The 26465-nt window shown below is 47.8% G+C and overlaps 1 protein-coding gene across 1 annotated transcript in view; it reads left to right on the top strand.

The window, feature by feature from the left end:
• Nucleotides 1-5784: 5784 nt before the first annotated feature.
• Nucleotides 5785-26465, top strand: part of CECR2 (CECR2 histone acetyl-lysine reader) — a 95698-nt gene continuing 75017 nt past the window's right edge. The window contains exon 1 of the mRNA XM_034063353.1: nucleotides 5785-5957. Within this exon, the coding sequence (XP_033919244.1) occupies nucleotides 5787-5957 (171 nt within the window). The 5' untranslated portion in view covers nucleotides 5785-5786. The remainder of the gene's footprint in view (nucleotides 5958-26465) is intronic.

Consider the following 26465-nt stretch of genomic DNA (forward strand, 5'->3'; position numbering starts at 1 on the left):
GTTTGCCCTTGCCTTCACCATGCATTTGTTCCTTTTTCTCTGTTCTGGATTTACCATCTCTTTCAGCCTCTCCCTACTCTTTCTCTTTCTTTCTCACAGCATTCCCGCTCCTTCCACTCCACAAGTGTTTGTGACTACAGACTTTTCCATACTCCTTCCTAATTAGGAAGATGTATAGATTCCTCCCCTTCCCACCTCTCACAGTATTTGCCAGTTTCTCTCATCCCTTGTGTCTGTCTCATCCTACATAGTCTCTTGACTGCACTGGTGTCCTCTATTCTAAATCTATTTTCCTCTCTTTCAGCATTTTCTGGTCAAAGAAACAGGATTCTTCTTGCCATTCCGCTCCTGTTGGTTTTCATGCATCTTATTTCAGCCCTTTCTTTTTGCACCACTGCTGTCTCTACTTATAAAATCACAACTAGTAGCTCAAAATAATTATCAAAATGCAGCATGTCTTTCTTCTCTCAGCTCTCCTGGTTCAGTTACAGGAAGCAAAGTTTCTCATCTTCTTTCACATCTCTTCTGTGATCCCTCCAGATGCATCCATGCCCCTAGCACCACCACTACCAAGAAAAAACTGTTCCATAATTTCCACTATATGTTCCTCAGTTTCCTTGACTTTTTGTCTGAGTCAGAGAGGCAGATCAATGGATTAGAAACGGACCCCTCAGTGCTAAGTACTCCACTTCAGTCTTCGCTCTGTTCAGGAAGGCTTTTCAATTGTGCTATGTAAACCACAAAATCTCTTCACTCAGAAGGCCTTGAAAAGGGAACAAGAAACTTGAAGATGGATCAAAATACAAAGAGTACTAGCAGGTAGAAGTGGCTTGGGATGAAAGTAGGAGGGTAAATCACAACTGCCTTCTGCTTCACCACTCAGAGAACAAAAAAAACCAAAGGCAGTGAGATTTGCTGGTGCTTGACTATTGAGGCAGGTCAACACATACAAGGGAGCAATAAAATTCAGACATGCTAGAAAAGGGAGCTGAAGCAATTCACACAATGAAATGCAAAAATTCTGTTTTGAAGACATAGTGGGTTTAATTTATTCTTCCTCTGAATTAGGAAAACCTGAACCTCCCAAAGCCCCATGCTTCTGAGAATGTGCTGCCAGTGAGAAGAGGGCTTGAGGTTTGGCTAGTGCTTCCGCAAATATTTTAGGGTCCTTGCAAGGGAAGCCTCCAGGTCTGCGGGTACCTAGCTTATAGAAACCTACTCAGTTGGGCTTCGGCTTGAAGCCATGAAGTGGAAATGCAAGGAAGTTAAGAGGGTTTTTTTAAAGATATCCTTGCTAAAGATAATATCATTTCAACTGCTGAGGAGCTGACCTGTACCTGTCAATAATCTATTCCTTTTCAGGGGCAGGCTACAGGAGATCTACCTGTCATCAACCTAATATTACATTTCAGCTTTGTCAAATTGGGCACATATTTCAGGTCTTTCCGGAGAAAGTGGAAAGCATTCCTCTCTTTTTCTTGTTTCCAGGTGAAACAATTTGTCATACAGAAATGGGACTTTCAAGCTCTGCATCTCCTACAACCTTTTTATTTTCTTTTGGCACTTTGAATTTGGCTTTTCTCAATGAAATAAGCTCAAAAATCAAGAAATGATCTCAAACAACAAAAACATGGGTCCATGATTTGATCCATCAGCCTCAGTTATTTCTCAGCGTGGATGTGCATGGTACAAGCACTCACGTTACAGCCAGGGAAAGGAAGGAAGGAAAAGAAACCACACAGAAGATAGTGGAGGAGTCTAAGTATGGAGGGCAATGAACAGTCAGGATTGGATATTGAGCTGAAAAATCAATAGGTAGCTGAAGTCTTACCAACAGCCTGGGGGGGGGGGGGAATGATTGAGGGGAAGAATACAGCATACTGGGAAAGGACACTGGTCAGAGCAGGCTTTGCTTGTGTTAGTTACAAATAGGAAACTCATAACTGAAGGTGGCTTGGAAGCAGAGAAGCACACAGATTTGTGAACAGAGATATTTGTCAAAGATAAATAGAAGAGGAAATGCTGTGTTGTATTCACCAAGTGCCACTGAACAGCAGTGGGAGAGCAGAGATTTTTATTCTTGATTAATAAATCTAAAGAAGTGATCTAAGAACAGTGTAAGAATCTAGCAAAGTGAAGCAACCTTAAGTGATCATGGGCAGCCCCTGGCATCCTTGCATAAAAAGAACAGTAGAAAACAGTCCAACAGAAATAATGGGGACGATAGAGGGAGCCAAATTAATTCACAAAAACATTAAGCAAAACTGGGAGCATAGCTCTTCTAACGGAGAGGTTAGGAGTCTTCATTAAAGCTCACAGAATTCTTAGTGGGATAGAGAGCAGGGATACTACAAAGCTATTTGATCTGGTGTCAAGAACAAGCAAAGATGCAGCAGTAAGATAAACTATGGCTGGACATACAGGAATTCAGGGAGGAATGTTGGGATAGTGCGAGACAGATATGCAACTCCCCTTACATGGCCAGGGAACAGAAAGTTTGCTCCATGGAAGCATCAGGCATTAAGTAGCACTGCAGAGTTCTGTAACTAGCCCAAAGGAAACTGTGTCTGAGGATTTGTCACCCCAAGATTTCTCATGCAGGGCTATTGGTGGTTTATAGTGATCCTGTATGTTGACAAAATACTATCAGTTAGCCTGTACTCTTCTCCTCAGCAGTTACCCTATTGTAGCTGGAGTTGCTAGTTTAATCCAATGCAGGCAGATAGTACATGAGAGATCAGACATTGCCTTGGTCAAGATCAGGTCTTGGAGTTGTCATGCCTTGAAACAGATTCAGGGTTTCAGTATAACATACTGGTCTCCTGAGAACAATACAGTCAAAAGAGTTTTGGGGAAAACAGATGTAAATACCAGTGCTTAGAAAGACAACCAATAAACCAATTAAAAAGTGCACATTTTGGCAAAAGCCTTGGTGGGGAAGGCCTAGGAAATCTATGCTGTGGATTGAAATGTACAGCAAAGGGAATTTGCTGTGAGTTCCTGTGCGTAATGAATAAGACGCTACCTCTAGTATATTATCCTCTTTGCTGCTTCGTTTCTCAAATGACCCTCACAGCCCCCCAAAGAACAGAGCAGTTGTCATACCCGATCAACCCAGTGGCCCTCCTAATCCAGTCTTCTCACTTCAACAGTTGCTGCTCTTTAAAGCTTCAAAGAAAGGTGTGAGAAACCTCGTAGTGGACAATTATAGAATAACCTGCCCACGAGGGAAGTTGCTCCCTAATCCTTTGCCATCAGTTAGTTGGAGATGTTGTGCCTTGAAGCCTCATGGTTTATATCCCTTCTAAAATTTATTTATATCCTGCCTAATGTGACCATGAATGTTTTCAGTATCCGTAAAAATGTCTAATCCTTTTCTGAATCCTGCTAATCTCCTGTCTGCTATGAAGCCTCATGGTAATAAATGCCATGTGTTAATTACAGATGGTACAAATATTTCCTTGCACCATTTTAAATTTGCTTTCTTCCAGTTTTGCTGCGTACCCCTTGATCCTGCAATATGAAAAAGGACGATGAAATTGGAGCTTGTTCATTCCTGCCAAACAGCACTGCTGTCTCTTGATTTGTTTCTTCTCTAAAGTAGCTGTTCCTACCCTCAGCCAAAGTTTTCCTGGGTCAGGCTGTTTGTCAGCGGCCTAGGGCACGGCGCAGAGCTTATGCTTTCACCTATTCTCTGTTGATGAGTTCATTTGGAAGGGCAGCAGGGAGAGGAAACCCTGAGAGCCTCAAAAGTACATGCTTGAGGTTGCAGACTCTGAAATATCAGACTGCTCTGTGTCAGCTGGCATTAGCTCAGCAGCAATATGATGACACTGACTGATGCCACTGGCCTTTCCCTCTTTGTTGCCTCCAAGCTGGAGACAGAGCAGGATATCTGCAGTGTGGTTTCCCCTCAGCCGGATCCAGCTGATGTTCAGGCTGTTTCTGAAAGGGAAGGTCCTGCTCCCCCCTCCTATCCCACCTCAGGCATTTCGCATCTGTTCTGGTGGTCACCCGGCTGTGGGATTAGTCCCATCAGTTCTGGACTAATTGTCTGAGCAATGGGCATCTCTGTTTTGCTGTCCCGTGCTGAGCCTGTGAATGCACAAACAGCAGTCCATCACCCTCAGACATGTGGAGATGGCACTGGAAACAGCAAGTGAATGTAAGGTGTGAAGGGGAGAGGTTAAAAATTAAGAAGTTAGCCAAATACAGGAAAGGAAAGGCTAGGAAAGTGGGACTGGTATAAAAATGCCCCCAGCCAGATGAAGGTAGGAAGAAGCAGAAGGAAGGAATTCCTAAACTGTGGTTAAACTCCATATTTACAATGGTTTCACTGGAGGTAAAACCCAAAGCTAGTACAGCTGTGCACAGTGATACTTTGCAACTGTTTTGAAGGTGGGTTAGGGAGGCAAACTGAGAGGTTACAAAATGGTGCAGTGAAAGCATGCAAAGTTACAGCCAATTGGTGTTGCACTGAAGCTCTTACGGCTCACTAAGGCAGCCCCACGAAGAGGTAATACCTCTCTATTGATGAATGATTTTCCACAATAGATTTCACTATAGGGCAGCGTTATCCTCTTCATATCAGAACTAGGAGAAATGGAGGTACTGAGTATAGGGGTGAGACAGTAAGGCACCTCAGGGCAGAGGAAGGAGTCTGGCTCCTTGTGCCAGCCACAGCAGCATGTGGAGAATAAGAATTGCCACTTGGGTTACCTCGCTCAAAACCACAAAGTTGGAACAGAAATCCTGGAGTGTTCCCCCTCCCTGTAGCATTAGTCAACTAGGTTGGAAAAGACCTTCAGGATCATCAGGTCCACCGGTTACCCCAGGACGGCCAAGTCCACCACTAAACCATGTCACTGAGGGCTTCATCTACACGTCTTTTGAATACTTCTAGAGTCAGTGACTCCCCCAGGAGCCAGCCCCAGCATCTCCCCACCGCACCATAACGCTTGGGGAGCAGCCCAGCACCGCGGCTGAGGCAGTGTCCCGGCATCCGACCGCCAGGCCCAGCGTTCTGGACCGGAGCAGGAGATCCGCCGGGGCTGAGGCAAGGGCTAGGGCGGGGTGAAGGGCTGAGGCGGGTGACCCCTGAGGCGACGGGCACGCCGCAGGCGGGGGGCGGCGGTTCCCCCCTCGGTAGGGACGTTCTCTAAGACCTCCCCGAAGGGCTCAGCCCGGGACACCTCTTCCCGCCGCCTCCCACCGCCCAGACGAGACCATGGTGCCGCTTCACCCCGTGCAGCGCCCGGGACAGGGCCCGGCCTCGTCCCTCGGCCGGTGTCCCCGCCCCGGTAGGCGTGCCAGGGCGGGCGCGGAGGGCCTGTTGTTGTGATGGGCGCCGGCTCCGCCCCCTCCTCGTGCACGGCCGCGCAGCCCCCACCCCGCCCTCACGCCTTTTGTCCACTCCCAGCGCCCCGCCCCTCCGGGTGCCCCGTTCCCTGTGCCCCCCCCGCCCCATTCCGCCCCGGGCCCATCTGTTCCCGGCGGCGCGGCGGTTGCGCTGCAGGGCGCGGGCAGGAGGCGGAGGATGGGCCCGCGCAGCGACGGTCGGCGGCAGCAGCGCCCCCGCCGGCCCTAGCGCCCCCGCGCCGGCGCCGAGCAGCCCCATGCGCGGTCGGCAGCGAGGGGGCAGCGCGGGGCCGCCGGGGGGCGGCCCGCTGAGCGGCGTGGCGCCGGGGGGCGGGCGGAGCCGCAGCGCCGAGCGGCGGCGGCACGCAGCCGCCCGCGGAGTGAGGCAGCGAGCGGGCAGGCAGGCAGCCGGCCGGCGGCCGCGGGAGATGTGCCCGGAGGAGGACGGCGGCTGCGGCGGCGGCGGCGTGGCCGGCACCGGCGGCCCTGAGGCGGCGGTGGCGCTGGACGAGCTCCGCTCCTGGTGGGAAGTCCCGGCCATCGCGCACTTCTGCTCCCTCTTCCGCACCGCCTTTCGCCTGCCCGACTTCGAGATCGAGGTGAGAGCCCCGAGGACGCCGTTCCCCTGCACAGTGCGCGCCCCGGTGGGCAGCCGACGGAAGGTCGCTTCGCGCTCCAGCCCGCGGGCTGTTACCGTGCCGCGGCGCCGACCCCGCTGCGCTCCCGCTGCACGGCGGCTCCCGCGCGCCGCTCCCCGGCACCCCCAACCCTCCTTTGCCCCAGTGAGCCGCTGGATCCCGGCGCGATGCAACGCGGGTGCTCCCTTCCGCCTGCGGCAGATGCAGCAACTTCCCCGGGTCCCTCTCGGGCGCGCTCGCAAACTTTCGGCGCGCCCGTCCTGGTGCGGCGGCGGCAGCGGTGGGCAGAGTCCCCCCCAGTCCCGGCTCCCGAGCCGGAGGGGCAGCCGCAGGCGGAGCGGGGCCGGCCGCCGCCGGGCCGCATTGTTCCTCCGGGCCGGTGTCCGCGCACAAAGGTGGCGGGGGGGACGGGCTCGGCACGGAGCCGGCGGCGGGTCCCCCGTGCCCAAAATGGTGGCGGCGAGAGGTGGGCCCGGCCCGGTGACCCCCACTATCCTTGGGGATCCCCGCGGCTGTTGCTGAGGGTGGGGAGGTTTCCCCAGACCACTCAGCCTGCGCTCAAGTTGGTCCCTTTTGTTGAAGGGGGAGTGTCGGTCCCCACCTGGCTGGTGCCGATGCTGGTGGATGCGGTGTGTGTGTGTGTATGGAGGGTCGCCGCCGAGGCGGGCGGCGGGAGGTGCAGTCGTTCCCCTCATCCCGGCGTGTTGGGCTGCTCCGCAGGGCACCGCGCTGCGCATTGTGCGGCTCCGCGGAGGCTCCGCTGTGCCTTCCCCACCGACCGACCGATCGACCGACCGCCTGTGCTCCCCGCGTAGGGCAAACTCTCGGCTTCCTCACTTTCGTGCCCGTTTTTCCCGTGTGGGTTTTGGATTTTTGGGGGGTAAGGGGTGTAATTTTTTTTCATTATTATTATTTTAATTCTTACTTTCGTGCGTGTGGCTAATGCTCCGTAAATATTTTGTGCTCCGGCTACAAACGTTGCAAACAAAGTGTGTCCTGGTAGGAAATCTTTTGTGCTTGCTGTGAAAAGCTATTCTTGCCAGCGCGTTGGCAATAAACCCGGGTGAATAACGTGGCGGCGTGTGTTTGTATTTATTTTTTTTCTCTCTTTAAAGGCAGTAATTGTCCCGTGAACGCGAATTCCAAAGATGCTTAAAAGTTCAACGGGATGCGCGAAGCCTTAAAGAGCAAAACTCCTCGAGGAGGATGTGAATTTCTGAAGAGGGGGAATCCCTTCTGCGGTGCGAAACCTAGAGAGGGGATAAGGTCTCGCAATGATGCAACTTCTTGCGAAAGGGAACTCCCCTCCCCCTCCTATTGATGCCAAACCAGTAAAGGGGGAGGCTCCCCGGGCCCGGCAGCGCAAAGTCTTGAAGGAACCTGAATTTACAATGATAAAAGAGCCAAGGCACTAGCCTTTCACCTTTGGAGGCAATTAGCATCTGGCTTGCTTCACAAATGAAGTAAATGTGGGCTCCCCTTTGCTTCCTGGAGCAGGCTTAGGGTGGAGGTGGGAGTTAACATCACCCGGAACAAATGAAGTTGCTTTTTTGGGGAGGGGGGAAGGGATGCCCAGGGTGAGGAGGAGTGAATGCAGGTTGGTGTTGGGAGTGTTGCAGAGCACAGAAGCAGCACATAGAAAACGTTGCCCCCCAAAACCACCTTGGTGCACATGGATGGCTTGGCAGGAACTGTCTTGGAAGGATGGTGTTGGTCCGAGGGACAGTGAGAATCGAGGTTAAAAGTGGGATGCTGTGAGAGAACAGATGTGCCTGTCAGATCTCAGTGTCTTCAGGCACATGGAGTACATCTCCATCCTTGGCACGGTGTGAAGGAGCCCTTTGTAGGTGGTTTCAAAACTTGCTGTTCCTTGAAGCTCACCATTTTGTTACCCATTGCATGGCTCAGTTGTTTCCATTTCACTGCTCGTTTTGGGGATATCTGGGAATGACGCTGTGCACAAAGAGCTTGCACAAAACAGTTCATGGTGTGAAACTGGTGGCCAGTGATGGATCTTACCCTTTTTTTTCTAAGAGTACTGCTCTGTGGTTTGTACTTTATTTAGCTGCATAGGGCAGGTTCCTTCCTTGGTGTTGGACCTAATAGTGCCAGTTCCCATACTGGCTACATTCAAGATGAACTTTAAGTTTCAGGGGTGTCTGAATAAAATGGAGGTGGCTTTTCTAGGGGCTTATGGGAAACTGGGACTCAAGGCAACTAGTGGCAGGAAATAATCCCCTAGCCAGCCATCAAAAATGGAAACTGTGCTCATGTACAAATGACATTTTCTTGCTTTGCCTTTGGTTATCATGGGAATGGGTGCTTGTGGCAAAGTGCAAGCTGTGTGAGAAGTTACTGCCCCTCATGGGTAACCCAGGGTGAGTACCTAGATCCGTTTTGTTGCAGAGTAAAACAGGTGGTTTGAGTGAACCTGCTTTCTCATGTGTGGAAGCAGGAATTGAGCTCCCGATCTCAGAGGGTGTCAGTGGGAAGATGGTCATGCCCAGACCCCTGGAGCTTCACAGCAAACGTCTATCTGACTCTGCCCAGTATTGCTAAAGGATGGCCTTACTCTGGCTGCAGTTGCCTTTTGGGGAGGATATCTTCTTTGCAGGAGGGCTGAGCACCTCTCAAGTTAAATCCTAGTTTGGTGGCTTTTTATTTCTTTTTCTGATACTAACGTATCTCCAGCAGGGAACCTGGTGCAAAACTCTTACAACATTGTTACAATAAGTGAAAGTTTTAAACAAACCTTATTTCTGCTTGTAATAAATATCCCCTCCTTGCTCTCTCCCTCCTTCTCTCCGGTTTTAGCAGGCAGTGTGGTTAAGGTTTCACTGCTGCAGTCTCTGTAGTTCCCAAACCAGAGAAAACCCAATCTTCCAATATGTTTTGGTGTATTGTGTTTTCTTTTTAAAGCTGTAGTTATTTACTTGTTTTTCTCTCCCCCCCCTCCCTCCCCCCCATATGTTTTTCTTCTGGTGGGCCTGCCCATAGCTAGCTGGGAGGCTCTGCAATGATAGGCCATCTGGACCCATCCTTCCTGTGCTGAGCAAGATTTGCTAGTGGTATTTGAGAAGTTTGGGGCTTTAGTACAGAGAAGCAGCACGGAGCTCTCCTTTTTTTTTTTTCTTTTCAAATGCAAACATTTCTCCCTCTACTTATTGGCCTGAAAGAAAGTGAAGCTTCCAGATGCAGGGCTGCCATCAGCAGCTGGATGTCAGAAACCTGGGCAGCAGATGTTTTGTTTTTCTCGTTGCTGGACCAGTGTGTAGCCCGAGACTATGGGGAAGGGGTGTCCGAAACTGAAAGAAACGCATCCATCACGCCGGGCCCTGGGCATTGTTCGGGGAGGGGGTGGGCGCAGCCAGCCCCCATGCTGGCTCCAGCAGATGCAGGCGCCTGACAAGGCATAGGGCTCCTCTTTTCAAACCTCTGCCGCAACATCACCCGGCGATGGGCTCAGGAGGGGTTCAGCTACTGCCAGCGGGTCAAAAGTTCAGTGGGCCAGGAGCGGGTGCTCTGGGACATGTTCGGCTTCACGCCGTGATCTCACGTGCATCTGTGAGGATGGCAGAGCGCTTCTGCCTTCTGGGGTAGGTCTCGTCTTTTTTTATCCTCCTCCCCTTTTAAATGGCTGCCTTGTAGGCCATCTGCTGTGTAAAACTTCCACACCACTTCAAAAGTGTTGGCTTGGATGTTGTGGTTTCTTACTTGATGGTTTGTAAAATCTGCATCGAGTGGGTTTGTCCTTCCCTGCTCTAACAGTAATCCAGCAGGAGGAGGTCTGGCTCTATGGGACACATCCATCATTTTTTTGGGAGGCATTGCCTTGATGGACAGAAAGGATGCTTTCCATAGTCAAGTTAGTGCAGGTGATGATAAGGAGTGATTTGTTTCCCTCTTCAAGTCTCCACTGTAATAAGGGACACCTCTCGTGACAAAGTGTCTCCTGGCAGTGTGCCCTCCCCTCTGCAACTGAAATATCTTTTTGGCAGCTGTAGGGATTGCTTGCATCAAAAATACTAGTGGAATATTTAACGTTTTCAACCGTATTTCAGCGCAACTTGAAAACACTGGACAGAAGCCAGTGTGGCACGGCCACCCAGCTCTTTGGCATGTGCTCCCAAGAGCTGTGGGCTAAAACATTTAGGAACTTCTGCCTGGGTAGGTCGAGGGGAGGTGACTTTCCAGAACGTGCTTGAAAATAGTCAAAACGTTGTTAACTTAGTTTATTTGGAAAAGGGGGCAAAGCCACATTACACAGGGAAAACATAAATCTTTTCCTGTGGTTTTTAAAAGCGCCTTTGGGCAAATTGCCTCTGCTGTTAACTTCACTATGGCTTTAAGATGCTTTTCCTTGCCTCTTGCCCCTTTCTAGCACTTAAGGCTCTGGCTCTACCTTTAGGTACATTCCTCCTGCCCACAGGCTGGGCACTGCTGCTCCTGTGCACCTTTTTCCTCCTATAGGGTAGTATCTGCCCTGCTGGTTCTTGAACAGGCTCTTTCTGTCCGGATTATGATGTGGTTGTTACAAAACCAGCAACTGCTACTGCTCTCGTGGGTCTCCCAGGAGGAGGAAGAGTGTGGAGAGAGGGAGAGCTGTGCTGTGGCTGTCTGAAGGAGAGAGTAAAGAACAGTGTTTCTTCTATCTGTGCAAACCAAATACAGTTTTAAAGGCAAAAAGAGCTTTTTAACATGCTGAACTCTAAGTATGTTAGAATTTTTCCTAGTGTGGACAGGATGGCTGAGCATGCTTCGACCTCCCCTGTCCTGTCATGTTAGTTTCTGCTGAAATTACTCTGGAGCCCCTTGCTGTGTGCCATCCAGGTTCATCCGTTGTGATCCATGACACCAAACCAGCACAACCTTCCTGTTCTGTCAGTGGTTTGTATGGGGTTAATTGCACAGCACTAAGCCTTCACTCCTCTATAGCTATTCTGGTCTGGTGCTGCATTATTATCTGTATTACAGTAGCATGTACAGTGTCTACATGTTGTTTGATAGCCAAGATGGCCAGATAGTTTCTGATCAGAAGAATTTAGAATATAATAAATATCAATGCAACAAGTAGGTGCTGTAAGCTGACAAAAATATCAGTGAATTCATGTAGCTCAGCTCTACTCATAAGAGGGGAAGTCTGAGTTGGTTTAAATGCTTTTTCAGTAAAATGGCATAGGATGTTCATCCCTTTTGCCCTTTGCCTGTTGGTGGTGGCAGTGTTAAAGTGGAAGGGGTCATTGGCTGCCTGAAATGAGCAAGACAACAGATCTGCTCACTAAAACTTCACTCTTGTACAAAGGACCTGGCTTTAGAAAGAGCTCATTGTTTGAGGAAAGGTATAGTAATTGGCAGTGCATGGAGAGGTGCTGTATATTGAGTAAGCAGTGATGGAAAAATGATGGACTTTGGACATACTGAAAAGACAAAGTGTCAGCCCCATTGTGTGGAGAGACCTGTTTCTGGATCTCTGTGTGAATTTGGGTTATACAGCAGTCAGTCTGGTGGTTCTGCTTCCCACAGGCAGCATCAGCTTCACCAGAGAAGAGGGCATGATCTGGGTGTTTGTTGTTTGCAAATTGTTTGAAAATCAAGTTTAAAAAACAAATGAAATGGAGGGTTAGTACTGTTCTTACTGTTTTTTTTTCTACCTGTCCCATCCACTGTTTGGTATAGGTGCTTCAGCAGTACCCCATTCCTCTCCTCAAGTCTGTTCAAGCTGCAGTTCTTACTTTGCTGGTCTTCAACTTTTGCTGCCTTAGTTATTCTGTTCATAATAGAATCATTAACACTCTACATGTCAGTATTGGGCTCTAGAGTTCATTGAGATTAATGGAGGGGGAGGCAGAGAGATACTTCTCAGAGCTGTTGTTTCAAGTGGTCTGCAAATTGGAAAGCATTGTATCAGTTTTCATTTCAAATGCAAGTCACATCTTTGCCAACTGTAGATCTTAAACTTTTTAACAAGTGTTTACATTTTATATAATGAGAGTCTAGTGTAATTGGATATGAAAAGAAGGAATAGGTAGTTCAGGAGGCTGATATGTGGGTTAAAACATTATCTTAAGCCTATGAAAAGAAACAAGAAGTGACTGCACGAAGCCAAAAGGCGTCTGAACAATGGATAAGGAAGGTTATTTTGACAGCAACATTTTGAAAGGATCCGAGTTAGGTGACAGGGGAGTTGCGGAATGACTGTAGCAGTTGAAGGCAGAAGAAAAAGGAACATGATAAGAGTTTTGGAGATTTAGATGGTGTACATGGGGGTTGGAGACCGTTACTTCTGCTAGTGCAGCTGACTCTGAAAATCATGTCTGGTGTTAGCTGAAGTGTTTGTGCACCCACAAGTTTAATGATTTAAGCTGAACTTACTTAAAAAACAACTTAAAATAATCTGCAAATCTTCCCCTGCTTGGAGGAAAAAAACGTTTTGTGCAGTAGCTTGAATATGACTTTGCAGCCTGCTTTGTTTACAGAGGCTCAAGTACCACAAACCCGTACCGATTCAGTGAAGCTGATGTAAACTACTGCATAGTGCATCTAAATTAGGCCTCAAAAAGTTCTTTCCTTTTGGAATTTGCTCTGACCAAACCAGCTAAAAGTAACACCTTTAAAGTGTTGCAGCTTTATATGTAGACCTGCTTAACTGCAGTCTTTCTCTCCTGGGGAATAATGCCGGCAGAGCTGTGCCATTCTGCCCCTGGCATCTGTTAAGTGCCTGCATGAAGGGTGAAGAATTAACTTTTGTAATGGCAATGGATGCTTTCATAGACTTCTTTCAGGCAAAAATCTCCTCAAGAAAAGGGCGATAGTCAGAAATGACAACAGCCAGGGAGTTAAAAGTTCCCGAATTAAAAGTTTATCCGGTAAACCTCAGTGTAGGTAGATACGAAATTATTTTTTTCTTATTTCCCCCCCCCCCCCCGTTACCAGAAGCAACAGCATCTGCTGTGGTGGTGGGAACAATGCAGCCTAGTGATTCCTCCTTCCTTACAGTAGAGAATCCTGTTAAACACACAAGGCTGTGCCTCAGAGTGTATCCTTTCAGCAGGCTTGTTCCTTTTAATGGGTGCCCATTCCTGGGGTCTCCATTGTTTCACCAACAATAGCACTAGGGGCAGCTGATTTGGTTGACAGAAAATGCGTTAATTTAACAGATCTATTCCCTTTAGCAGGGCTCCTTCCTATTGTGCCCCAGTTCTCCCCAGTTCCTGGGGAGGAGGGCCCAGAGAGCAGGGTCTGTTAGGTGGAGGGCTCCTGCAATTAGGAGGGGTTTGCAGCCTTTTGTGTGAGGAACAGAAAACAGCTGATGGGGGGGAAAGTGGTGTTCCTGAGCTTTGCTTGCTGCAAGAGCACACATTTCCCTGCTTTTCTGGGGGTCTTTTAAATCCACCTTTACTGGGGATAGGGGAATAACAGTCTGGGCTGAAGGCAGTCAGGATCTTTGCTTTGCTTGGAGGTGGCCTCACAGCCCAATGTGGCAACCCCTTTCAGAGCTGGCTCAACTTCTTGATAAAACTCTTGAGATCTCTTTTATATATAAATGCTTAGCTAAAACATCGGCTTTCCAGTGAAAAAGTAAAGCTGCTATCATCCAGGGTAGGACTGCTGAGGGCTGGCCGGAGAAGGCAGTATATAAAGTTAATAATACTAAACAATGTGAAACATAAGGGGCATTATGGTCCTCGGGCCACCTCTGCCTCAGGTCAGACCTCCAGTTTAATGTAGTTTTGGTACTGATCTGATTTAGGCAGTGCAAGCTGTCCATCTTAGATGTACTTACACTGGTTCAGCTCTTCCTCATATTAGTGTAGCTCAATTCAGTGACAGGGTGATAGTGCTGGGAGTCTGTTGGTTTTCACATCAGTGTGCTCAAGCTAGCATGTTCAGCCTGGTGGGAGGGGGAGAGCACATGCTTTGCCAAGGGAGCAGTAACACCCAAAGCTTTGATTTTGGAGGCTGCCAGAAGACCATGTTCCCTTTCAGGCCCTTCTTCAGGCTTCTGACTGTTATCTGCTTGCTGGATCCTGGTGGGGCTTTTGGGGTAGTTTTAGTCCTGTAGCAGAAGCAGGACCTCATGCTTTTGGTGGTCTGAAGCTGCCGGGTCAATCCGCTGTGGCTCCTGAAACTCTAACCTTAGCTTAGTTCTGGTTGCTGGGGCTGGTGATGTAAAAGTTGCTCTGGAGAGTCTTTTTCCTCCTTGTTGGAAAACTGTTACTTCTCTGGCTCTTACTCTCCAGCTAAGCCTGCCCAAAAGGGGCTGGAGCTTTGTACAACCAAAGGGTTTGGAAGGTAGAGCTAGCTTTCTCATTTCTGGTGAGCACTGTACGCAGGGAGTTGTGTGGAGGCAAAAATATTTATACATCCATAACACAAGGCAAAGATGGTTGTGGGGTTTGGATTTTTTCCTTGCTTGGGTGTTTTGTTTGTTTTAGGAGGCAAAGGGTGAGAGTTCACTTAAAGAGCTTGCCTCTTAATAGAGCTTGTCATTGTTGCTAATATAAAACAAATGAGCATGGGAGAGGAGCCAAAGGCTCCCTCTTCTGGTATGCTGGGAAGGTTCAAATGCTGAAACATAAGGAAAAAAATTGCCCCCCCAAAACAAACAAACAACAAAAAAACAGAAAGCAAGACACCTTCTGTGCATTCCTCTGGTATTTTAAGATCTCACATAGGCCTTATTGGTCCAGCACATGAGTTGCTTCATGACTCCTGAGTAAGTAACATTAAAGGCACTCTGTAAAAGTGAAGTGTGTTTTCAGATACAAACTACATTTTCCTTGCAAGTAAAAGTGAGTTCTGATTTCAGAAGGATTCCCAGTCTGAACATGGAGAATGGTAGCCCTTCATGTCTCCACATCTTGCTTTTCTCAGTGTTTCTCTTTACTTCCCTTTTTCTGCATCCCTCTCTTGCAAAGATCACATCTTGTTCCATGCAGTTTCCAGGCCACATGTGTGCATTGGCATGTCAACATGTTTAGGATGGTTGCAGGAGCCAAGTATTGTGAGCACTGTCTATAGAGACTGCATGTCCAAGACTCCAGCACTCCTACTGCTTTTGGTTGAGTCAGCCAAGAATTCAAAACTTATTAATGGGTGATTGATGGAGAAATGTGTACAAGGAACAGTGCTTGGTTGGGATTTTTAGATGCATTTTATAAAACTCCCTATACAAAGTGTAGCTGTGTGTGCCTCCAAAACAAATAGGATTTCAGGGCATCAAGAGAACTGACCTTTTTACCATGCCTTTTTGTATTCTCCACTGGAGAGTTTGGCATCATATGGCCATTTTCCTTGTGGTGTTAGTGTGGACTCACAAGCGTTGTCTGATGCAACCAACCCGAGGACATAAATTCTCAAGCCACCTTCCCACGGCAGCTCCTGCCACCCATCACGGATGGCAATAAAACTGCTCACTCAGATTAAAAACTGCGACTCTTTCTTCCTTCAAGTGAGCTATGTCTAACCAGGAGTGGTTGGTTCCCCCAGCCGGCTCCCTCCGCAGCCCCACAAAAGGGATGTACCAGCATGACTGAAGCGGTGACACGGGAATGGACACAGGCAGTGGGAAGGGGAAGGGAAGGGCTTTTTATAGCTGACACTTCTGCTGAAAATTGCTTCTTGCACAGCAGCCCTGGGTAGCAGGTGGAGTGAGACCATGCAGGTAGCAAGAGGTCATGCAGTGAGGGGGCACCTGGGGAAAGGCCCTCATCAGCCTCTGAGAAGGGATTGGGGTTCCTTTTTGGTGCTATATCCAGGCTCGCTAGTTTCTTGTGTATGTTCTGGATAGGTAAAAGTTCACACTGGAGTTGATGGCGACCCTTTAAATTGTTGTTTCCCAAGTCAGACCTGAACGCGCCGTTGAAATCAGTTAAACTTCACTGTAGCTGACAGTCTTGTACAAACCCAAAAGAGTGCAAAACTTTATCACCTTTCTTAGAGATTCAGGTTTTTCTTTTTTAAAAAAAATCCCAAACCATTTCCACACAAAAGTTTCCCTTAGGCTCTGGTCACCCAACAATGCAGGTATCTATCCATCAGGATTTGCTTGCCTGTGCTGAAGAGGCTGGAGCAGCTTGCCTGGTTGGACAGGGCAGCCATGTAGAATAAACAGGGAATAGCAGTCTCGATTTCCTTTCTTTCAGCCTGATACAAGGTGCCGAGGCACAGAAGACTATTTTGCCCTTAAGATAATTGTGTGTTGGAGAGGATCAAAGGGCTTGAGGGGTTTTTTTTTTGGGTTGAAAGGGGATTTTCTCCATGGACAGCTGCAGTACTGCATTAGTAGTGCAATGGATTATCTTTCCATGATCTGTAGGATCTCAACCAGCTATCGAGGGGCCCCGCTGAAGGCTGCTGCTTGGGGGAGGCAGAGTGAAAGTCTCCTGTAACAGGGAGACCTGTAATGCCTGTGAGCTCGGACCACTTGACTCCCCCTGCCCCAGCAGGGTGGGTGGTGCTGGATATTCTTAGACTGTAGATAGTGCCACGAGCATGAGGAAAGGGAGCCCAGCTCTCGGTTATGATTAACTGCAGCTGATGCCCTGCATCCACCCTGCTATCCGATGGAAGTGCTTATTAAGGAATGTGAGAAGGGAGCTGATTCCAGCTGCTGTGGCATCCCGTAAAGGGCAATGTGTAATTTGGGAGGGTGTTACGAGTCCCTCGGCTAAACAAACTACTCGCTGTAGTAAGCGCCTGACCTACCAAATGCCTGGGCTTTCTCATTTTGGGAAGTTTTGGATGATGGCTGATCCACAAATAGCCGTGGCATTGAGAAGGGAGTCCCCTCGCATGCATGGATGGGTATCTGTATCCTTGGTCTGTGTGTCTTGGCATGGGGGGGAGGTGTCGCATGTGGCCTGATTGTGACAAGGGTGGGATGTGACAAGGGTGGGATGGGACAAGGCTTGGTGCTATCAGAGGTGGAGATCAGGTCATGCAGTGCCTCCCTGACCTGGTTTCAGGGCTGGGGGATAAGGGGACTGGAATGTGCAGGGCTGTCAAGGAATGTGGGTCCCCAGGTTGCTGCTTCAGTTGCTTGAGCTTAAGTCAGGCTCGAATTGCATCTGTGTGCTGGTTAGTAAGTGTTTGGGCAGCTCTGCTGTGGCAGGTTGTCCTCTGCGAGCTTCCCCTGGCAGTAAGATGCCAGAAACATGGAGGTGACAATGTACCTTTGTAGGCAACTCGCCCCCTTGGCAGTTTGAGTGTTTTCAGCTAACTTTAATGACACAAGTTTTATCACTTTTTGGGTGTTTTTGTGACTGGTGAAACACACAACGGGATGAACCCAGCTTTGGATTTCAGGGCTGAGGTTTCTGGGACAGGCCATTAGAAAGACTTTTTTGTAAGTGGGACTGGCTTCAGAATTAGAGGTTGAACACAGACCGCCATATGATGTTGTGTTGTTTTTCCTTGGAGGAGTAATTACAATTTATAATCATTGCCTAGTCCGTAGCCAGTTGGCAGGAAAGCTGCTGTGAAGGGATTGATTATTAGTGGATGCTTCATTGTGCTGTCCAAGCCTGAATTTCTTGATCTAACCGGTTTCCTTCACTTGGAATGGCTGTAGTCAGCAGAGAGAAGGGAGGGAGATACACCGTCCCTCTCAGCAGTGCTGTTTCTTGTTCATGGGATATGATCAGGGAAGAAAAGGGTCAACAAAAAACATCAAGACTTAAAACATTCTCATAGAAAGGCAGCTGGCTGCCTGGGGGTTGCTCGCAATTTTCCTGCTTCCTCTTGGGATCCTCTCTGTATTTGTTTTCAGCTTGGTGGCTGGAACAAAACTAGTGCTGCTTGGTGTGAGCATCTTGGAGGCTTTTCCTGAGAAATGTGCTGGGAGAGTGGAAGCATCACCCACCGGGAAGGTGATCTAACGCTTCGAAATGCAAAGGCATGCTGTCAGCTGTGGCTATTGGAGCTGAGTTAGCATTTAAACCGGCAGTAGAGGATGCACAGAAGTACAGATGCAGCAGCACAGGCTTGAGCTGGGACAGCAACATCTGCTGGGCTCCTCGGATAAACGCTGGGATGGTTTGGTTGTGCTGAACCACATCCTGCTGCAGCTCCTCTGATAAATGTGGGCTAACTAATTTAAGGTTAGCATCTATGCAAAAGTGGAGTAGCCGGCACTGCTCTTTGGGAAAGGGAGTTTCTGAGGAATGATCATATCAGTAAGGAGCTGATGTAGGAGGTCGTGTGGCAGGCTTGGGCTGGGCTGTCTCACTGGGCTTAGGCTAAGTGGTAGCAGCTGGAAGAGGACAGCTGAGCTATAACTTAAAAAGCAGAGGGGTGGGAGACTCCACGCCAGGTCTTGGAAGTATGATCCTAACCCTCTGTTTGTCTTCCTCCTTTCCTCCCCCACTCCCAAAGCCCCTCTCTGCCTGTGTGGAAGTGTCCCAGTTCTTGCAGCTGTGTTAATTGTAATGGGTCATTTAGTCCTGAAATCCCTGTTTAAAAGGGGCAAGTCCTTGCCTCGTGTGACAGCTGCCGCCTTGCACTTTTCCCCAGGCTGGAAATAACTGCATATGACACAGGAGCAGAGCATGGTGTGGGGGAGGGAGGAGGGTTTCTGGCTTCCTCTTAGTGCTATAATGGCTTTGCTGTGTGACTCTTCTCCCATGTGGACCATAGCACAGTCATGCCCCACATATTTAGCAGATCTCTCAGTTGGCAGTGCTTAGGCGATATGCTAACAGCCTGGCTCTCCCTGGGCCCTGGTCGCCTGGAGTCTTCCTGGGCATCTGGGAGCATGGGAGAAGGGACACGAGGTGGTGGTGACACAGGACACTTGCCTGGAGCATCAGGGAGCATCTCTGGAATCAATGTGCTTGCCTGTCTGGAAGGAAGATCTGTCCTTTTCTGTGCAGAGGCAGCGACAACAAGAGAGAAGGCAGTATGGTTTCCACTCACTGCTCCCATCTTCTCTCCAAAATCCAAAGCTTGAGCCCATGGAAACCTGGCCAGCTTTTCCTTCTAGCTGAAGGGCTGTCTCCTGATTGGAATGACAGCTTTGAACTGGAAGACATTATTTCATTAGCGTGCTAATCAGATACAGAGATTACCTGATTGGCTACTTAATAATTAAATGAAGTTGCCTGTAATTCTTTGAGCACACACAGAACTAATTAAATTAACCCTTCACTGCCCTGCGTGCCTAGGGTGCACTTGTGTGAAATAGAGAAGGCAGCTTCCCCAGTGTGGGGACTGTGAGCAGAAGGAGGTGATGGTCAGGAGGTAGCTAGTGCTGGGCTGCCAAGGTGATCTTTTCTCAACAGGAACCTGAAGAGGAGAAGATGGCATGCTATTATACCCTCCAGTTCAGGCTTATGGAAGCTGGTGCCCAGGCACCAGCTGGTGGCCTTGTATCACCTAATGAAGAGCAAAGTATTAGTGAAGAAAGATGCACTTGCAGCTCTTCAGGAGACACAGTCAAGCAGAGATCAGATGTTCTCGTGTACCTTTGAAGCATTCTTTTTCCCTGTCCCTAGTGGCACACAGCCCCAAATATCCAGGTTGTTTCCATGTGTTTGACAGCATTCCGCTACTCAAACTTGCTGACCACCTCTTTCTCCCTACTGCTTTAGTGGCAGCTTGAGGAACTGCATTTTGACATGCTCACAGGATTAAGTGTCTATCCTATAGACTGAGAAAGGAACAGAAGTCACATCAGTGCCATCACTTTCCTTTATTGTAGATTTAAAAACAAAAATGTGAAAAGGGTAATAAACAGAAAGTTTCTTTGTGTTTTCCGGCCGCGATGCTGTGCCCAAGCTTTCAGCTTCTGTAATGCTGGAGGTGTGGCACGGAGTTTGACATTTATAGTGAAAGGCTAATTTTTACAACATATGAGAGTATTGTTACGGTGTTGAAGACACTGTTTGGTTATTTCATTGCTAGGGTGAAGAGTCAGCATCTGTCATTTTTTGTACCTTTTTTAGTACTGAGCGCTTGGGTTGAGGCAACAGGAAACCTTACAAAAATCCAATCCTGTTCTCTTGCTGCTGCCACTGTCTCCTTCTAGACTTTGCCCATACATGTTAAAATGAAACTGTCAAATTAAGCACATTTCACTGTCATCCAAAACTAAACTTGGCAGAGAAAAGCCTTGGACCTTCTGGCCTGAGTTAACCATGGCTGGCTTCAGCTACCCCAGTGAGGAACTGCAGAACAGCTTTCCCCTCCCCTGCAGTCCATGTTGCTGGATCTGTCCTCCCCCCAAGATCAATGGTAGCAGCAGTGCCCTTGGAGTCAGCTGATTCTCAGCAGAGGGATAAATATGTGAGCCACTGCTTTGTCTTTAAAAGCTGTCTTCCACGTCATGGGCAGTCCAAAATGCCTGCAAAAACAGGCCAGGAGAATAAAGAAAGCTGGGAGGATGGGAAACAAAAGAGTAGCTTTGGGGTAATTGGAGGGTTTCGGTGCTCCCTCTGGTAGGGAGCATTTGCTGGTGAGAAATGATTCCCAGTGTTGACTCTACAAATGCAGGTATGCAGACAGGGTTTGAAAGGAGCACAGGGTAAGCCAAGAGGAGGGGCAGTGAGCCTTGTGATTGCAATTGCCTACTGATCCCAGAGATTTGTCATCGTCATAGAACCATAGAATAGTTAGGGTTGGAAAGGACCTTAAGATCATCAAGTTCCAACCCCCCTGCCATGAGCAGGAACACCTCACACTAAACCATATCACCCAAGGCTCTGTCCAACCTGGCCTGGAACACCACCAGGGATGGAGCATTCACAACCTCCCTGGGCAGGGGAAGTTCCCTCCAAGGGAAGCCATCGGACCTGTTGTCTCCACCAGCTAACCCTTGCTGTCCTTTCTACACAGCCCACGCTATTCTGTGGCAGACCCAGAGCTGTAGTACCCACATCTGACTCTTAGCTGGGGTCTCTGGGAAGGAGCTAACCCAATTTTGTGAGCCAGTGGGCAGGCATAGGTCTTAATAGTGTGGGTCTGGGGGAGGCAGGGAAGATGCCTTCAGCACATGCAGGGTCAAGCTTGAGCCCAGCTGCAGAAGCCAGTTAGGTTTTAGTATTATTAATATTTGATGGTGTCCTATTGTAAAAAGGCAATAAGTAAGGCTGGCGAGTCTGTGCCTGGCCCGTTGTTGCAGTAAAAAGCTGCTTTCTGAGGAGATTCCTGAAACAAAGGGTATTCTAGTGTGTGGTTGGAAGTGGCCATTTAAATGCATCTGACCATAAAGATGCTGCCTGCGAGCAATTTTGATGTGGGAGCTTGTGGGACCCACTCCTGTGGGTAAAATCATGCTCCGGAGGACAGAGCTTGAATGCCGGAGATTCGGCTTGGGGGTGGAGTTCAGGGAGGCTTTTTACCTCTTGTGTCCTCTTCTTTGTTTTTGTTTATGGGTTTACAAAGTCGGATTAGCATTTCAATGTTGGAGGCAAAGGCCCTTGGGCGGTGGTGGAAGGCAGCCCTGCTTAGCCGGTTTGGGATTACTGCTCCTTTCCCAGCAGCCGTCCTTCGGTGAGGAGCAAAGCCTGAGGCTTCTCCCTGTTGGGAATGCGCCCGAGCTGCAGCTACCTCTCGAGCTGAACTTTAAGGTAGATGGGCAGTGTCACCGTGAAGGGTAATTAGCCTTCTCTTATTGCAAGGATAATTTTTTTATTGTATTAAATGGTAGCACAAGTTCTGGAAAGGATAAAAAAAACCCAACAGCCCCCCCAACCCAACCTCCCCGGACCATCTCTGAATCCAGAACCTTTTTGCTTTTTCCAGTTGTGGCTGCTGATCTAATAGATGTTGTGGATCTACAAACGTGGCTTTGCTTTAATCCTGGCAATCTCATATCCACAGTCCTATTACTGTAATAAAGCAGTATATTGGATAAAACAGAAGCTTTTGCCCCTCTCCCTGTCTGTATTCAAGTCACAGTGGTGTAAATTCGGAGCAAGTTCAGTGGGTTCAAGTCGATGTAGTCTGGATTTATGCTGCACTCAGTGAAATCAGTGTCCCACCTGAAACCAAAGTTTTTGCTTTGGGAGGTTCCCTATTTGTTGTCTAGAGCTGACTGCAGCTGTGTGGTACCCAATCCATACACTGAATATGGAGTGCTTTCGGAACAGTCTTCGGTTCTCCTGTAATGCAAGATTAATGCATGTGGTTAAGTTTGCAAACCTACATTTACACAAGAAGTTAAAGAAGTAACTTAAGCACAATAACTTATTTTTCTTTATTACTTATTTATTCTGAAGAAAATTGAAAGTTTTTTTTTCATCTTCCCCAGGTTTAATTGGTTCCTATGGCTTTTCTTCATACAGAAATACTGTATTCTTTAGTGAAAGGTCAGTCTAAAACATCTTCTCAGCTTCTAGCTGGGAAACCGTACACAAAAGTGTTTTGAGGCCAAGTAAAAGATATTTCTCCAGACTAGTTTCACCTTCTTGACTGTCTCAAGTCCTAACTTCTTATTCTAATATAAGATTTTATAGCTGCTAGTACTTTGTGCTGTCTCTTGTCATGCTAGGGCACTGTGCACCCCTTCATTCCTAGCTCCCTTCTGTATTACCACTGTTTGTCTGCTGTCTGGAAGTCATTCAGGGTGTCAATATGTTAAGCTGTTGAGAGAATGGGGAGAGATGGTATGAAGGTATTGTTATACTGGAAGGTGTTAATTGGTGCTATCAACCACTTGTTTGATTTCTAGACAATTACAGCAGTGCTTGAAGTTGTGTCTGAGCTAAACAAATGGCAGGGGCTCCACAAGTCCCCCATCTTCTCTTTTTTTGAGTGCTTACTTCCCCACTGCCACCCCCCAAAAAAAATTATCAGGGCTATACACACTTGAGCCAAGAGGATGTGCCTGGACATTGAGGAGTTAGCTGAGTGTACTGCGCAAAAGCCTGTCACATTGAGTGTGAGCCCTGCCCTAGCCTGGTGGCTTAGAGGAGCAGGGGATGCACAGGGGATGCTGAATTGCATGGGGGTGGTTTTGGGTTCCTTAGGAGCAGAAGAACAAATGTATTTTTGGTGACATTTTCTTATGTGATGTTTCCTGGTTAATAGGCAGATGCTTGACATTATCTAGGGCAGAGCCCTCTTGCAGGATAAATGTGCAGCTGCTGCATAGAACATCTTATTTGTAGTCTGGGACTCCTGCCCAGAGAGAGGGCAAGTGAGAGGCTCTGTTCCTCCCCCTGTAGGAGAAGTATGTAAGGTCTACCCTGCGGCACCAGAAAAGTGGCTTGCTCCTATGCAACTGAAGAGGAGGAATCCTCTCCTCTGCTGCCCTTTATAACTGGGAAGTAAGGAACCATCCTAATTTCCCTGATTTATTTTTCTACTTTTTCCCAGACGCAGTAAGAAGCAGGATGGGGAATGGCACCTGTTGCAGCTTGGAGACATGTTCATTTTAGCCTGAGTACATTAATGCCACCTCCTTCCACCAAAAGGTCCAAGGTGTGTTGAACGTTATTCAAGCATACCTTTGTGTAGACCTCTTAGCATTCACATTGTCTCATGAATCCAGCCCTAAATGCTTGTTCACCACATTCCTTTGGTCATGGTGGCTGCACTGGTGTCCTGCTCTGGATAGGCTTTGCTTGTTGCTTTTCCTGGTTGTTCATGGTGTGCATCTGGCTTTGTGTGATGTCATCCTTGGAAAACAGAGTGAAAGAAGGCATCTAAACAGAGAGAGGTGATGCTAAATGAAGGCTGAGACCTTGAAGGTGTAAGTGATCTGTGAAGACCATTATGAAAGGAAGGCCAAACAAGACTTGATTTCAGGAGAGACTCATAAGGAAACCACAACATAGAATCACAAAAACACATAGAAGAAACATCTGGAAGTCTCTAGTCCAGCCTCTTGGTTGGATTGAGGCTGTTGCCTGCAGTAGGTCACGTTAACCATGGTCTGAAGAACGCATAATGCTTTCCTCAGTTCTTTTCTCTTTTCCCACCCCCTCAAAAAAGAGAGCAGAATTGCTACAAGAGCTGTTTTAAGGAACATTTAGCAATACATGGTCTAAACCTTCTGAAATTCAGCTTGGGCAGAAGGAGAGCTGGGAAGAAGAGGTGTTTAGTTGGGATCCAGGGATGCATATGCATTTTGCTGGTGGTTCTGGGGTGTTGTTTTTGAAGCTCTACTTGAACTGTGATGAGTAATAAGACAGGGTTGAAACTGCTGGTTCCTTTTCTCATTCTGTAGGGAATAGCTGTAGGGAGTAGTTTGCCTTTGAGGGATGGTTGTTGCCTGTGCACTGATACCTTACTTTAGGAGTCATTATGCAAGCACTCCAAATGGGACCTGTGGGTAAGGAACACACTAAATAGCAGCTGTTGCCTTGCCAGAAATGCCTTAGACCAGACAGGAAGATATTTTTATTGTTATTATTATTGAGAATAGATAGCCCAAGAGTTCTGACCTTTGGGGGTATTTTTTAGACCTATCTCATTTCGTCTACTTTACTTCCCCAAAAGCTAGGTAGCTATCTACTCCCTGCGTCCCTACCAGCTCTTTCTTGGGTGTGCCAGCACAAGTCTTCGTGGGGCCACAGTGAAACAGGTCAGAGAGCTGATCTGGCCAGTGGATAAAAAAACCCAGAACACCTCAACTCCCCTTCCTTGCAGCTATTTTTTGTCTGGATTAATTTTATGAGCTGGATCATAGGGTGGCCTGGCAAACAGTAGTGCCAGCCATGGTGTAGGAGTTGGAATAACTGGTGGGGATGAGAAAAGGGGCAAGAATAATGTAGTGTCCAAAGTAGACTGTTATGTCAGACTAATCATGCAGGGGTTCATCACTGTCAGTGGAAAGAAATTAAGAGGAGAGTAGTCTATTTTAGACTGGCATGAATCACTCTGAAGGTGTTTCTCTCCCCATGGGTGATGGGAAGGAACTGAGTGCACCAGCTCAGACAAGGCATCAAACTTAAACCTCCTTTTTTGACCCTCATATTTTAGTAATGAAGATATCAGCATGGCTAATTAATGTTCACAGTGCTTTACCTTCAGTGCTGCTATAAACATAGAAAATGACACCAGCCAGAAGCAGAATCCCAAACTTCTTAATAGGGCAGTTATGAGCAATAGCGATACCATGAAAATCCAACTGCTAACAATAATATAACTGATTGAAGAGCTAACTATGAGCTCTGGGGGGAAAAAACCCCTTCTAACTGCTTGCCTTTGGGTAGGTTGCCTGTAAAATGGGGCTGTTCCTGCATGCTTTTTGTGTTTCTGTCCTGCAGCAAAGGCTCCAAAGACAAATATTGTCTGCTTGCCTGCTAATGTAATTTGTAGCTCAAGTGGTAGCAGTGATACAGAATGTGGCTGCTTTAAACCACTGCCGTGACACGATAGTGAGCGTTTTATTGTGCATTATTGTTTTTTGTGTTGAAACTGATGCTAAATAATTACAAATTCAATTACTTGGCAGGAAACAATAGATTTGCAGTTGTCTGTGTATCCTTTAATTCATCACCTTGTACCTGCAGATGAGGATTGTTTTTAATTACAGCATCGTAGGCTTTTTCTATGGGAGAATGGCAGTGCTCACTCCAGGGCAGATAGTGCTGGGAGTATAAACCAAGGCTAAGCACTGGACAAAGCTCTTTGCTATGTGACTCTTGCCTTGTTTGCTGAAGAAGTTTGAACATGGGCAGATCATGAGAAACAGGGCTGCTATGGGGAAAGAAAGTATATGTTTTGGTGAAATGAGTGTATAGTCTATCTAGCCAATGCCAAGGCATGTATGAGGTCCTTGTCTCTCCCCTCTTCTATTACAGCCCCTTTTCATTCATCAGTTGAATTTTGTGAGGCCATGCTTATGGTGGGCTGGGGGGGGGAATCATCCAAGTTTCAAAAGATAAATTTTGGAATTTTTTTGTACCTGAAATTATTTTGATTGTCTGTCCTCAAATGGATGGAAAAGGCATGAGAGTAGAGAAGTAAGGATGGGTTCTGCCAATAAACATACTGATGTAAAGTGCGTATTCAGTCTCCGTGCTCATCTTTGTTGCAGAGATCCAGACTGACTTATGGCTCAGGGTGAGTTGTTTATGTTGTGTTTCAAACAAGAAACCTTCATTTACCTGACTTGGTGGCAGTGCTTACCTTGGAAGCAGCTGGGGACATGTGCCTATCCTCATATGTGGTAACACAACTGTGAGCTATTGCAGGAACTGGGAAGGAGCATAGGTGAAGCCAAGTGAGACTGGCATGAGGTCCCAGATCACATCACAGACAGGCCCTACAAGTTCTTGCATCAGCTGAAGCACAAGCCTCCTTCATGCCCATTTTGTGCTCCAGAGCTCCAGGGGCCCTGGTTCCTCCCCTGCATCTCCATCGCTGGCTGCTGGTCATCCAGATGATCCAAACAAGGGCTCATTTTTCAGTTAACTAAATTAGCCAGCAGAAGAATAGCCATGGGTGTCAGCCAGTGCAGAGCTAAACTGGAGAGATGTGTTGGAAATGGCAGTGTTGAGCTCATGCTCGGTAGTGCTCTGT

The sequence above is a fragment of the Melopsittacus undulatus genome, chromosome 5 (genome assembly GCF_012275295.1).
Source record: "Melopsittacus undulatus isolate bMelUnd1 chromosome 5, bMelUnd1.mat.Z, whole genome shotgun sequence".
Taxonomy (NCBI): domain Eukaryota; kingdom Metazoa; phylum Chordata; class Aves; order Psittaciformes; family Psittaculidae; genus Melopsittacus; species Melopsittacus undulatus.